This window comes from Octopus bimaculoides, chromosome 29 (genome assembly GCF_046866305.1).
Source record: "Octopus bimaculoides isolate indiv1 chromosome 29, ASM4686630v1, whole genome shotgun sequence".
Classification (NCBI taxonomy): Eukaryota; Metazoa; Mollusca; class Cephalopoda; order Octopoda; family Octopodidae; genus Octopus; species Octopus bimaculoides.
Genome location: NC_142956.1, coordinates 15,977,651 through 15,992,441, shown reverse-complemented (window position 1 = coordinate 15,992,441; position 14,791 = coordinate 15,977,651). Strand labels below are relative to the sequence as shown.

Sequence of the window (14,791 nt, the reverse complement as noted above, 5' to 3'; positions counted from 1 at the left end):
TGTGTGTGCAAGAGAGTGATTATAAATTGAGTGGTAATATACATATATATACGTAAACAGAGAGAAGACTGAATAGATAGTCTAAGAGATTAGAGGGAGGAGAAGTAAGAGAGAGAGATAAAGAAAGTGATACAGAGACAGACTATAGATAAAGACATACAGAAACCATAAACGAAGGGGAGGGAGCATGAGAGAGAAAGAGAGGGGGAAAGATAGACAGAGTTGAGTTCCCATATTTGGGTTTCTCCTTTTCTTTTTTTTTCCTTCATTCAACACGGTCGCCATTTTGTGCACGTCGGGTAGGTTTTTTGCGTTTAGGGATCGGAAAAATATCAAATTTAAACGGGAAAGAAACAGAATGGATACATAGAAGGGTTACCTTCAATGTGTTAGACTGCTGTAATTTCTCCGCCGGATCGAAAGACGTCGACGGCAGCTGCTGTTGGCCCGTTCTTACATTCCTGGCCGCCATTTTGAAACTGCTCTGTGCTTCTAATACAGCAACTGCTGCTGATAGTCGTGGCGGTATTGGTGGTGGTATGTGGCGGTGCTTCTCTGCTGTGGAACTGGTGGTGGTCGTGGCATAGTGCTGTATAGTGTGGGTGTGGTAGCGGCAGCGGCGTTGTGCAAGAAGTATTGGTGGTGTAGCATGGTAATGGCGAAGGCAGGGCTGTACTTCTGGTACTGCTGTTTACCATGTTGGTGCTTGTTTTGTTTCTTGTGGTCCCGTGTTGTGGCGTTTAGTTATGGTGGTGGTGGTGATGGTAGTAATAACAATGAGGGTAATGGTGGTGGTGGTGGTGGTGGTGGTGTGGGTGGTGGTCGTCGTGGTGTGAGGCAAGGTTTTGTTTCTGGTGGTGTTTTGTTTACCATGTTGCAGCTTGTTTTGTTTCTCGTCGTCCTGGTGTTGTGGCGTTTTGTGGTTGTGTTGTTGTTGTTGGTGGTAGTGGTGGTGATAGTAATATTTGGGGGTGGTGTGAAGCAAGGTGCTATTTCAGATGGCATTTTGTTTACCATCTTTTTTTATCGTTTACGTGTTCCAATTGTTAAACTGCCGCCATGCTGGGGCACCGCCTTGAAGGATTTTGCTCAAATGAATTCACCCCAGTATTTTTTTTTAAGTCTGGTACATATTCTATTGGTCTCTTTTGCTGAATTGCTAAGTTACAGGGACATAAATACATCAATTGTCAAGCAGAGGCAGGAGACAAACACACACACAGACATACACATATACGAAGGGCTTTTAACCTTGGTCAGCCCAAGGTGGTTGTAGAAGACACTTGCCCAAAGTGTCACGAAGTGGGACTGAACTGGGTGCTCCAGCATGACCACAGCCACTTGGCTGAAACGCATAAATAAATAAATAAATAAATATATATATATATATATATATATGTATATAGGAGTGGCTGTGTGGTAAGTAGCTTGCTTACCAACCACATGGTGCTGGGTTCAGTTCCACTGCGTGGCACCTTGGGCAAGTGTCTTCTACTATAGCCTCGGGCCGACCAAAGCCTTGTGAGTGGATTTGATAGATGGAAACAGAAAGAACCCTGTCGTATGTTTCTGTGTGTCTGTGTTTGTGCCCCTACCATTGCTTGACAACCGATGTTGGTGTGTTTACTTCCCTGTAACTTAGCGGTTCGGCCAAAAAGAACCAATAGAATAAGTACTAGGCTTACAAAGAATAAGTCCTGGGGTCGATTTGCTCGACTAAAAGTGGTGCTCCAGCATGGCCACTGTCAAATGACTGAAACAAGTAAAAGAGTAGTCGTAATAGATTTGTTATTGGTAAGTTTACTCAATGGTTCCATTGATAGGTTGAAAACTTGAACAACTTGGTAAGTTCTATATTTAAGAGATGAGGAATTATGTACATTATTTACATTATTTACATTTGACGGATATTTGTCCTCATCTTGTTCGTTGCTAACACAGCGTTTCGGCTGATATACCCTCCAGCCTTCATATGGCGTAGTGGTTAAGAGTGTAGGCTACTAACCCCAAGATTCCGAGTTTGATTCCAGGCAGTGACCTGAATAATAATAATAATTATTATTATTATTGTTATTATTGTTCAGTAGTTTTATTTTTATAACATGCTTTCACTTCACTACCGAGCTTAGCTCTGTGCGCCTTGGGTATGTGCTGTGGTTTGCTGTGGTGCTCTTATGGTTACTGTATTGAAAGTGTTTTGCGTAGAATGTGTGCAGTACCCAGTAGTGCAATTTTCTGTATGTTATATATATTTGTAAGTCCTGGTGTTTTTGTTATGTATTTGTCTGAATATTTTTTTATTATACCTAAGGCACCTACCATGATAGGAATTGTTTCTGTTTTTTTTATTATTATTATTATTATTATTATTATTATTATTATTATTATTATTATAACATTGAAAAATACCTTAGGAATGAGAGCCCAGGTTTGGAATTTCCTCAAGACACCTGGTGAAGGCTGGAGGGTGTCTTCATCTGGTGTTAACAACAAACAAGATGAGGACAAATATCCGTCAAATGTAAATAATGTAAATAATGAACTTAGAAAGTGAATGTTATTTTCATCTGAGTCATTTTTGGTTATTCGTTAGGTTGCTTTAGGTCTCTGGTTAATTTTCTAGGTTGATCAATTTTTCTCAACTGATCAATGGGCCAGTTGAATAAACCAATCAATAATAAACCTACAATGACTACTGGAAACAGCTGTAAGGAAAATTTTATGAGAATAAAGAAAAATATGCAATGACCATTACTTATAACTTCTCTTGTATACATACATACATACATATATATATATATATATATATATATATAGCCTTAATTCACAAATTGGTGGTGGTGGTGGTGGTGGTGGTGGTGGTGGTGGTGGTGGTGGTGGTGGTGGCGGCGGGGGCGGTTGTGGCAGCAGTGGTGGTGGTGGGTGCAGCGGTGGCGGTGGTGACGGCAGTGGTGGCGGCGGCGGTGGAGGTGGCTGTGGTGACAGTGGCAGTGATGGTGGTGACGGTGGTGGTGGTGGTGGTAGTTGTGGCAGTAGAGGCGGTGGTGGTGGTAGTTGTGGCGGCTGAGGCGGTGGTAGTGGTGGTGGTGTTGGTGGTGGTGCAAGAATTTTCATTGTGCAGTGAAATAATTACGCGATTTATTAATTCTTTTGATACCTACTCACCCGAAAACATGCCTGGCTCTGTGATGCAAAACTTTGGTTTTGCATCTAATGAAAACCTTCCATTAAAAATTCCCCATTTATTTATGTTCCAAACACCAGTTCAACAATGGAAAAAATTATTTTACTAAACTCTTCATCATTTCCAAAATCTATTAAAAAAACAAATGCAGAAAGTTTCAATGAAAAAAAAGTTTATTTGCCACACACCAGTTTAATAATGCCAAAGTTATTTTTTCTAAATTCTTCATCATTCACTAAAATTAACTGGAACAAATGCAGTGCATTTCAAAAGAAATATGGTAACAAAAGGGTTAAATTGATCATCATCATTTAAAGTCTGTTGCGCAAGCTGGGGCTGCCAAGCTGAGGAGCTGAACCAGACTCCAAGCTCCAGTCTGATTTGGCAAGGGTTCTACAGTTGGATGTCCTTCCTAATGCCAACCACTTTACAGAGTGTGGTGGATGATTTTACCTGGCACTGCAAGGGTGCTTTTACTGCGCCATGTAAAAAACACCCAGGACACTTTTAAAGCGGTTGATCTAAATTAAAACCTTCCATCGAAGTTTCATGTTAATTTATGTTCCAAACACCAGTTTAACCAGTTTAATAACGACAAAGTTATTTTACAGAATTCTTCTTTATTTTCAAAATTGATTGAAACAAACACAGTATATTTCAACAGAAATATGGTAACAAAAGAGTTAAAGTGATGGCGTTAGGAAGGGCATCCAGCTGTAGAAACTCTGCCAAATCAGATTGGAGTATGGTGTAGCCATCTGGTTTCACCAGTCCTCAGTCAAATCGTCCAACCCATGCTAGCATGGAAAGCAGAGATTAAACGATGATGATGATGATGATGAAATTAAAAACTTCCATCAAATTTTCATGTTAATTTATGTTCGAAACATCAGTTTAACAGTGACAAAGTTATTTTACTAAATTCTTCATTATTCTCTAAAATTAATTGAAACAACGTCAAGTGTATTTCAACAGAAATATGGTAACAAAAGGGTTAAAGTGATCTTAAATCTTTCCATTTAAAATTTCATGCTAATTTATATTCCAAACATAGGTTTAATAATAAAACTATTTCACTAAATTCTTTATTATTATTCAAAATTAATAGGAAGTGCTTTTCAACTGAAATATGGTAACAAAACGGTTAAAATGGTTAAATGGTTAAATTAAAACATTACTTCATAATTTCATACTAATTTATGCTCCAAACACCAGCTTGATAATGACAAATGGATTTTACTAAATTCTTTATTATTTTAAAAATTAATTGGAAGAAAGGCAGTGTATTTCATCAGAGAAATGGTAAGAAAAAGGGTTCAAAACCTACCAGGAATGTAAGTAGGAGGACAAAACAAAAAATCTTTTATGCAGCTAAAACTTTAATGATGATGAGTGAAAAGACAGACAAAGAAATACAAAATCAATGACAGTCTCTGAGAAAGTGACACCAGTTTACAACGTAAGACTCATGGAACAACTTTGAGTGATGTTGATATATTTTAAATATTTGGGATCCATTGTTATTATATCAGCTGGGTAGCTGTGTGTGCAAAGATGTTTGCTTCCCAACCACATGGTTCCAGGTTCAGTCTCACTGTATGGCACCTTGGGTGAGTGTCTTCTACTATAGCTTTGAGTTGACCAAAGCCTTGTGAGTGGATTTGGTAGACGGAAACTGAAAGAAGCCCGTTGTATATATTTCCCTTGGCAAACAGGACACAGTAGTGTGTCGATAAGCCAACTGGAGGAGATGTCCTCCTGGGGCTAATAGCAACAGTAACATCCACCCCTAGGGGTCAGCCACACTTAAGTGGCAATATACTACACTTTATCGTGCAGTTACTGTTAATACTTCATTTAGAGAATTAACATTGCTTATATATATATATATATATATATATACATACACATAATATATATATATATATATATATATATATATATATATATGTATGTGTGTGTATATGTTTGTGTGTCTGTGTTTGTCCCCACAACATCGCTTGACAACCACTGCTGGTGTGTTTATGTCCCCCGTAACTTAGTGGTTCGGCAAAAAGAGAGCCGATAGAATAAGTACTAGGCTTACAAAGAATAAGTCCTGGGGTCGATTTGCTCGACTAAAGGCAGTGCACCAGCATGGCCGCAGTCAAATGACTGAAACAAGTAAAAGAGTAAAAGAGAAAGAGAGAGTAAACAATTATTGTTGAACAATGTTCACATAATCATGTCCTAGCATGGCCGCAGTCTAATGACTGAAACAAGCAAGAGATAAAAGATAAAAGAAAGATATACACAGTATTTAAATATGTTGGACATAAGAAGCATCAGATGTGGTGTGCAAGAGAGACGACTGCGTTGGTGTGGTCATGGATGAGGATAGCTGTGTGAAAAGGTGTTATATCCTAGCAGTAGAGGGAACCTGTGGAAGATGTAGACCCAGGAAGACCTAGGGTGAGGTGGTGAAGCATAACCTTTGAATGTTAGGCCTCATGGAGGCGATGATAAGAGACCTTTGGAGATATGCCATGCTTGAGAAGACCCTGCAAGCCAAGTGAGACTGTAATCATGACCTATACCAGTACAGCATAACCGGCCCGTTTAAGAGTACCCTTCATTCATTGGGCAATAAACTGTGCTTGCGAAGACCTGTTGAGTCAATGACATCATTGTCATGGCCGATGACAGTACCACCTGACTGGCTCCCATGCTGGTGGTACGTAAAAAGCACCATTCAAGCGTGGTTGATGCCAGTACTGCCTGACTGGCCCTCATGCCAGTGACATGTAAAAAGCACTCACTACACACTCAGAGTGGTTGGTGTTAGGAAGGGCATCCAGCTGTAGAAACTCTGCCAGGTCAGATTGGAGCCAGGTGCAGCCTTCTGGCTTGCTAGCCCTCAGTCAAACCATCCAACCCATGCTAGCATGGAAAACGAACATTAAATGATGATGATGAGGGTGTGTGTGCATATATATATATATATATATATATATATATGTTGGTGTTAGGAAGGTCATCCAGCTGTAGAAACTCTGCCAGATCAGATTGGAGCCTGGTGCAGCCATCTGGTTTCGCCAGTCCTCAGTCAAACCATCCAACCCATGCCAGCAGGGAAAGCGGACGTTAAACGATGATGATGATGATGATGATTACTTCACAAGTTGTGAAATTTGTGTTTTTGTGACCATGTATATGTTACAGTGTGCGATTTTGTCATGGACAGGAAGTTAGAACAAAGAGCCAACATGAAATTTCGAAGGAGATGATGTTAAAAACGTAGGTAAGTTATTATTTATTAAACATAAAAAGCACCATCCAAACGTGATCGTTGCCAGGCCCGCCTGACTGGTTCCTGTGCCGGTGGCACGTAAAAAGCACCCACTACACTCTCGGAGTGGTTTGGCGTTAGGGAGGGCATCCAGCTGTAGAAACCTTGCCAGATCAGATTGAAGCCTGATGTAGCCATCTGGCTCGCCAGACATCAGTCAAACCGTCCAACCCATGCTAGCGTGGAAAACAGACGTTAATCGATGATGACGATAATGATGATGATGATTATGATGAACTAGTGCATGCACTTTTCGACACTGCTTCATATGTATGTGGGGGGGGGGGGGTGCTTGCGTGCGTACGTGTGTGTATGTGTCTGTGTGTATCTTCAACACCGCTTCATAACAGGTCTCAATTGGCTTACGTCCACGTGACTTAGCTGTTCAGCAACAAAGACCAATAAATGAAGCATCAGGCTTAAAAAATATAAATGCTGCAGTCAATTTGTTCGACTAAAACCCCCTTCAAGGAAGTACTCCAGTATGGCCGCAGTTCAGTGACTGATACAAGTAAAAGATAAAAGCTGAACCACAAACCAGACCTGACCAAAACCTGGCCAGGAATATCGATTAATTCTTTATATTACCAGACGACCAGAGTTATGTACCCTGTTGCTTTATGTAACGGAAGTGACCTTATCAGACGCGTCCTTTTTGACCTTAGCGCTTTGGTATACGAAAAAAACCCGAAATTCGAAGTTATTTACCCCAAATCTGCTAAAAACATTCCCTGTTATACGTTATTATTATTATTATTTACTATCATTACGTCTTGACTTCAAATTTCGCCAAGGTCGACTTTGTCTTTCATTCTTTCGAGGCCGATTAAATAGGCACCAATCAAGCAGTGGGGGTCCATGTAATCGACCAGTCCCCTTCCTTACAAATTTCAGGCCTTATTCTTATAATAGAAAAGATTTTAATTATTTAATTCTAATCGCGTGGTGTGCTTTATGTGGGAAGCAGAGTTATTTACCCTTTATTAGCGGATGTGACCTCTCAACCTTTGACCCAGTCATTTCGCCGTTCCTGTGCGTGTGTTTCATTCCTTCTTCACACCAGACAAATACGATGGCAGAGGAAAACCTCTTGAGCTTGGAAGACAAGGACGAAGATGTAAGCATTCTTCACAGCTTTCTTTTATTATAATTCTTATTACCATTATCTATTCCTGCGATGGCCGGCATCGTCTTAAAAATCTCCCAACACCTCGATATATATATATATATATATATATATATATATATATATATATATATATATAATAATATATTATATTTCGTGTGCAAGATTCTTGATGTGGATACGTGTGTTGGAAGTGAAGAGACAAGTTACTGAAGAGATTGCAATGAAATAATTTAACAAAAAACTATATAAATTAATAAAGGACTGAACCAGTGCGTGTGTTTATTACCGGCATAATGCCTCTCCCAAGGTTTAATTGTAATATATTATATAAAGGGTGTCCGCAAGGTCTGGGTACATGGAGTAAATTAAATCCTAACAAGCAATTAAATATAAGAAATAATAATTTCTTAAAGTATGTGTCAATCCCCATGTACCCAGACTTTGTGGACACCCTGTATAAGTGTCCTTCAGGATCGATTCCTTCGTCTCAGGTTTCTGTTTTAATTTCAATTACATCCGGAATATTTTATAAGAATATTATATCTATTGTAGTATTTCACTATTTTGTCAAGGACGAAAGGTAAAAGTAGTTTTAGACTTCTATTATAATTCTAGTCGCATTTGGGATGTTTTATAGGAATATTTTATCAACCCCAAAGGTTGAAAGGTAAAGTTAGCGTTAATCTTCTACTGTAATTCCATTCACATCTGAGATGTTTTATCTAGATTTTAAATACACATTAGGAATTTGATCTGGAATATATATATATATATATATATATATATATATACACACACATACTAGTTAAAATAGATATGTATACACATACACAAAAGCAATCCTTCGGTGTTGGTACACAATGCTATTCACCCACACAACCTTTCCTCGTGGCATAGGTAAAGAGGCTAGGCTGAAAAAGAGGGTGAATAACGACTCGCTGGAGACCAATACCGAAGGTTCGCCCTGGGACTTTGTTTCTGGTCAGATCCAACCGTTCTGATTCCTCGAATCGAAACCGCTCATTGATCGATTACATTACTTTTATCGACCACCAAAATAGAAGACGCAAAATCGAACCAGGCAGGGTTGAAGCTCGGAACGTAGAGTGCCGCAACTAAATTACTAAATATCGTGTTTAGCTGAAGCTGGAAGCATATTCATCGATCCATCGTGAAACACGATGGCGCTGTTTCGATCTTCCAGTCAATCCAGCATGAGTTTATTTTTACTTCAATGAATTCGTTTCGTTTCGTTTCGGAAGTGATGTGTAAAAAGCAGATCGGAAACAGCGAAATAGACGCAATTTCCGTCTGTTTTATACACACTCCCATATACTTTGTGTATATATATATATATATATGTTGCTACGGTTACATACATCGGGAGGGAGTACTGAAGGGTTCCTGGTATTCAGGGTGTCGCGAAAGCACCGGTTGGAGGCCCAACCTTCCCAGTTCTTTTACAGGGCTTAGTAAACCCGAAGGACCGCTGCGTTGTGTGAATTTGAGAGAGGAATATGTTGAATAAACTCATTATTAACTGATCCGTCTACACTTTTCAGCACACCACCACCGTGTGTGTCTGCATATATATATATATATATATATATATATATATATATGTGTGTGTGTGTGATATATATATCATCATCATTTAACGTCCGCTTTCCATGCTAGCATGGGTTGGGCGATTTGACTGAGGACTGGTGAAACCAGATGGCTGCACCAGGCTCCAATCTGATTTGGCAGAGTTTCTACAGCTGGATGCCCGTCCTAACGCCAACCACTCCGAGAGTGTAGTTTATTTATATATATATATATATATCATCAGCATCATCATCGTTTAATGTCCGCTTTCCATGCTGGCATGGGTTGGACGATTTGACTGAAGACTGGTGAAACCAGATGGCTACACCAGGCTCCAATCTGATCTGGCAGTGTTTCTACAGCTGGATGCCCTTCCTAACGCCAACCACTCCGAGAGTGTAGTGGGTGCTTTTTACGTGCAACCTGCACGAGGGCCAGTCAGGCGGTTCTGGCAACAACCACGCTCAAAAGGTATTTTTACGTGCTACCTGCATGGAAGCCAGTCCAGTGGCACTGGCAACGACCACGCTCGAATGTTGTTTTTTCACATGTCACCAGCACATGTGCCGGTAAAACGAGGATGGTATCAGGTGGTCGTGAGATGTGCTAAAAACAACAGCTAAATCACCCTTAAATCACACACAAAATATTTTTTCATAATTGTTTGAATTCCTGTATGTGGAACACAAATTTATGAAAATTTTTTGAAAATCCCCCCCCCCCCCAAGCTATATAGGCGCAGGAGTGGCTGTGTGGTAAGTAGCTTGCTTACCAACCACATGGTTCTGGGTTCAGTACCACTGCGTGGCACCTTGGGCAAGTGTCTTCTAATATAGCCTCAGGCCGACCAAAGCCTTGTGAGTGGATTTGGTAGACGGAAACTGAAAGAAGCCTGTCGTGTATATATATATATATATATATATATATATATATGTATGTTTGTGTGTCTGTGTTTGTCCCCCCCAATATCACTTGACAACCGATGCTGGTGTGTTTATGTCCCCGTAACTTAGCGGTTTGGCAAAAAGAGACCGATAGAATAAGTACTTAGGCTTACAAAGAATAAGTCCTGGGGTCGATTTGCTCGACTAAAGGCGGTGCTCCAGCATGGCTGCAGTCAAATGACTGAAACAAGTAAAAGAGTAAAGAGGTTGATAAAATAAGTACCAGGTGAGCACTGGGATCTATGCAATCAACTTACCCACACTCTGAAATTGCCGGCCTTGTGCCAAAATTGGAAACCCATTATTATCATCTTTTTTTTTTTTTTTTTATCATTGCTGTTGTTATTTTTTTTATGTTTCCAGGAGATAGACGAAACATTGGCCGAGAGGATAATTGGCCTGTCCGAGATGTTCCCCGAAAGCCTACGCAACACGACCTGTTCGTTGTGCAGCTTATCGCTCAATTACGCAAGGTTGTTGTACAGTCTCACTCGGTCAGTGGCATGGATCTTCGTGTCTTCGGCGACCATTATCGTACTCCCAGCCCTGTTCGAATCCGAAAGGGCTCAGGCACAAGAGCAGCAACTTCAGCAACAAAGACAGGTAAACTTATTATTATTATTATTATTATTATTATTATTATTATTATTATTATTATTATTGAGTGAGAGTGCAGTGCATGCCATCAAAGTGACAGTGGGGTAAAATATACGAAAGCCCATTATACCCATCATGACTACCCGTCTGATAAGGGTACACCAGGCACATGCATCACAACCATATGTGCACGACATAGTGATCTCATATCAAGATAAACAGCGCATGACCTCACAGGTGGGGCCCAGTTAGAATTTTCTTCATGTCGAGTAGCCCATCCCACTCAAAAGGTCCCTGAATAAGGTTTGTTTAAGGATGTTGAGCAAAACACCCATGTTTCCAAAGGTGAATTATCCAAACCCCAAAGAATTCCTCTCAACACATGGTTATGATGCTCCCCCACTACTTCTGATCCTTCTCCACTACTTCTGCTCATGATCAGAGATACACATATCGTCAGCCACCAAGGGACATGCTCAACTGGTTAAGGTCAAACAACTGACAATCAAATCTGGTATTGAGCAGAATATTTGCTGTAGCCCATCTTTTTATACCAAGACAAAACAATGTACATGATAACACTTCCAATCAATTAAGATCAGAAGCCATGAGAGCCACTGCCTGGTACTGCATCCGGGCATTTATTATTTTTTATTATTATTATTATCATCATCTTCATCATTATTAATGCAGTGAACTGGTAGAATTGTTAGTATGCTGGGCGAAATGCTGAGCAGTAATTGGTCTGTTGCTACGTTCTGAGTTCAAATTCCACTGAGGTCGATTTTGCCTTTCATCTTTTCAGGGTCAATAAATTAAGTACCAGTTACGCACTGGGGTTGATGTAATCAACTAGACCCCTACCCCAAAATTTCAGGCCTTGTGCCTTTAGTAGAGAGGATTATGATTATTATTATTAGCAGAAACCTGTTCCTGTCCCTTCTATCATACTTTTACCTCTCAACACCTAATACAAAGTCACCCACCCTTATATAATGTTAGGTGGCCATGTATCTCCTCTCCAGAGAGAAACCTGTTCCTGTCCCTTCTATCATACTTTAAGCCCTCAACACCTAACATAAAACCACCCACCCTTATATAATGTGAGGTGGACATGTATCTTCTCTCCAGCAAGAAAGTATGATAGAAGGGACAGGAACAGGTGTCTTACTGTGAGGAAGATACATAGCTACTTTCCATTATATAAGGGTGGGTGGCTTTATCTTAGAAGTTGAGAGGTTAACTTACAAGGGGGACAAGAACAAGTTTCTTGCTGTGTAGGGTCATATAAACACACCGATATTGGTGTGTTTCTGCTCTCATAACTTAGCAGTTTGGCAAAAGAGAACAATAGAATAAGTGCCAGGGTTTGAAAAACAAAAAAAAATATAGGGGTCAATTCACGTGACTAAAAAAAATTCTTGAAGGTGGTGTTGCCCCAGCATAGTTGCAGTCTAATGAGTGAAACAAGTAAAAGAACAAAGATCTCTCTCTCCTTCTGTCTTTCTCTCCCTCCTTCTGTCTCTCTCTCTCTCCCTCTCACTTTGTTTTTATTCTTTATTTTTAGATCCTTCTTGGCCCAAATGCTGCTGTGTCTGGTTCCGCGCCTGGGTTACTTCCTGGAGTTGGGAGTGCCCCACCGAGAGTCTAATGAGAGAGGTTGAATCTGTGCATCACTTACTCATCATGTGTAGTCACCATTTTTTATTATTATTATTATTATTATTAGGATGATGATTATTATAATTTATTTATTATTATTATTGTTTAGGCTGTCAGATTATTTTAATTAAATATTATTTCGCTCACAGATATTTGCTGTTCGTTGTTGTCGATTTATATTCTGCTGTTTTTTTTGTTTTTTTTTCTTAAATCTGTCTTTTCCCTATGGCTATGGTGTCTGCACACTGCACAATCCAACACACTTGCTCTCCCACTGACTTATTTGCCATTTGCTAGTTGGATATATACGAGTGGGTGATTAGTTAATTATTGGAGTGGGTGTGTGGTAAGTAGCTTGCTTACCAACCACATGGTTCCGGGTTCATTCCCACTGCGTGGCACCTTGGGCAAGTGTCTTCTACTATAGCCTCGGGCCGACCAAATCCTTGTGAGTGGATTTGGTAGACGGAAACTGAAAGAAGCCCGTCGTATATATGTATATATATATATATATATATATATATATATATATATGTATGTATGTATGTATGTATGTATGTATGTGTGTGTGTATATGTTTGTGTCTGTATTTGTCCCCCCCACCATCGCTTGACAACCGATGCTAGTGTGTTTACGTCCCCGTAACTTAGCGGTTCGGCAAAAGAGACCCGATAGAATAAGTACTAGGCTTCCAAAGAATAAGTCCTGGGGTCGATTTGCTCGATTAAAAGGCGGTGCTCCAGCATGGCTGCAGTCAAATGACTGAAACAAGTAAAAGAGTAACGTATTCCCCTCTCAAATTCACACTCTCATTGCAGTGGCCCTTCAGTTTTTCTAACCCCTGTAAAAGAACTCGGATGGTTAGGCCGCCATCCAGGCCTTTCACTATACCTTTAACCCTTTGGTGTTCAGATTACTCTGTTAAATGTAATACTTTTTCACTCAAATTGTTTTGAATTAATCATGCATTATCTTATAGCTTTGAGGTTTCATTCAGAGGTACAGCCCCCTAAAAATCCCCTGCGTATTATACTCGAGGATTTACGTCTGTATGTACATCTAGATGTATATTCACGTGTTTTCAAATTCGTGAAGATTTATAAAACTTAAATACGCAATACAAATATTTAGGTGTGACCGAGTTCTCTCCCTTTTACTAATGGACGTCTTGTCTTTCCTTTTCAGTGCGATCGATCGATAATCGCTGAAACGCGTCAGGCGATACTCGGCGTCTCTAAAACCCCCAAGGGACTCCGAACTGAAGCATCTACATCAGGGGTGGGGAGAACACCGCCCGAGAGCCCATTTTGTTGCGGCCATGCTGGAGCACCGCCTTTAGTCGAGCAAATCGACCCCCCAGGACTTATTCTTTGTAAGCCTAGTACTTATTCTATCGGGTCCCTTTTTTGCCGAACCGCTAAGTTATGGGGACGTGAACACACCAACATCGGTTGTCAAACGATGTTGGGGGTACAAACACACAGAGACACGGAAACTGAAAGAAGACCGTCGTATATATGTATATATATATATGTGTGTGTGTGTGTGTATGTTTGTCCCCCCCCCCCCCAAACATCGTTTGACAACCGATGCTGGTGTGTTTACGACACCCGTAACTTAGCGGTTCGGCAAAAAGAGACCGATAGAATAAGTACTAGGCTTACAAAGAATGAGTCCTGGGGGTCGATTTGCTCGACTAAAAGGTGGTGCTCCAGCATGGCCGCAGTCAAGTGACTGAAACAAATAAAAGAATATATACATATATACACACACACATATACATATACACACACATATATATATGCACACCTCACGTTCACCCATGCTACACATACCAACATCTGGTGCAACACCATCAGGGAAAGAAACAGCTGAAGAAACACACATGACCATTTCTCCTCCCTGTCCCCCACCCACCCCCTTTTCTGTCTCTTCCTTTTATACTTCTACCTCCCCACTTCTTTTTCCTGCTCCTCCTCTTCCTAACTCTTGCCTCCTCCTTTTCCTTCTCCCTTCCTCCTCCTCCTTTTCTTTTGGACTTTCCTATGTTGCCTTGTTTCTCAAGAAGAGCTTTGCTCAAAACATAAAAACAACCACTCTTTCTTTCTTTCCTTCTCTGAGCATCTCGTTAATACTTTGCATGTCCACGTGTTGTTTTTTTCTTGTTGTCTTTTTCCCTCCGTTTTTTTTTTTTTAATTAATTACATACATATATATATATATATATAGGCGTAGGAGTGGCTGTGTGGTAAGTAGCTTGCTTACCAACCACATGGTTCCGGGTTCAGTCCCACTGCATGGCACCTTGGGCAAGTGTCTTCTACTATAGCCTCGGACCAACCAAAGCCTTGTGAGTGGAT

The 14,791-nt window shown here is 40.3% G+C and overlaps 3 protein-coding genes across 6 annotated transcripts in view; 2 read left to right on the top strand and 1 right to left on the bottom strand.

Annotated features, from left to right (window-relative positions):
* The window catches only part of LOC106871532 (uncharacterized), a 65,026-nt gene extending 64,234 nt beyond the window's left edge, over positions 1-792 (bottom strand). Inside the window, exon 1 of one of the 2 annotated variants that reach the window (XR_016238939.1) lies at positions 380-792. Coding sequence is in view for 1 of the 2 variants with exons in the window: in XM_089345143.1 (XP_089201269.1) it covers positions 380-472 (93 nt within the window). In the remaining variant the exon portion in view is untranslated. The remainder of the gene's footprint in view (positions 1-379) is intronic. The other variant, XM_089345143.1, reaches the window with a different exon arrangement.
* The window catches only part of LOC106876738 (N-acyl-phosphatidylethanolamine-hydrolyzing phospholipase D), a 235,918-nt gene extending 225,245 nt beyond the window's left edge, over positions 1-10,673 (top strand). The window contains exon 7 of one of the 3 annotated variants that reach the window (XR_016238940.1): positions 10,536-10,673. The gene's annotated coding sequence lies outside the window, so the exon portion shown is untranslated. Of the gene's footprint in view, positions 1-6,385; positions 7,325-10,535 lie in introns of those variants that run through there. The other 2 variants (XR_016238942.1, XR_016238941.1) reach the window with 2 other exon arrangements.
* Positions 7,472-12,581, top strand: LOC106871540 (mitochondrial import receptor subunit TOM22 homolog). The gene is made up of 3 exons (XM_014918040.3): positions 7,472-7,629; positions 10,536-10,775; positions 12,337-12,581. The coding sequence occupies exons 1-3, from the start codon at positions 7,585-7,587 to the stop codon at positions 12,418-12,420; spliced, it is 369 nt and encodes a 122-aa protein (XP_014773526.1). The 5' UTR covers positions 7,472-7,584; the 3' UTR covers positions 12,421-12,581.
* Positions 12,582-14,791: the final 2,210 nt, after the last annotated feature.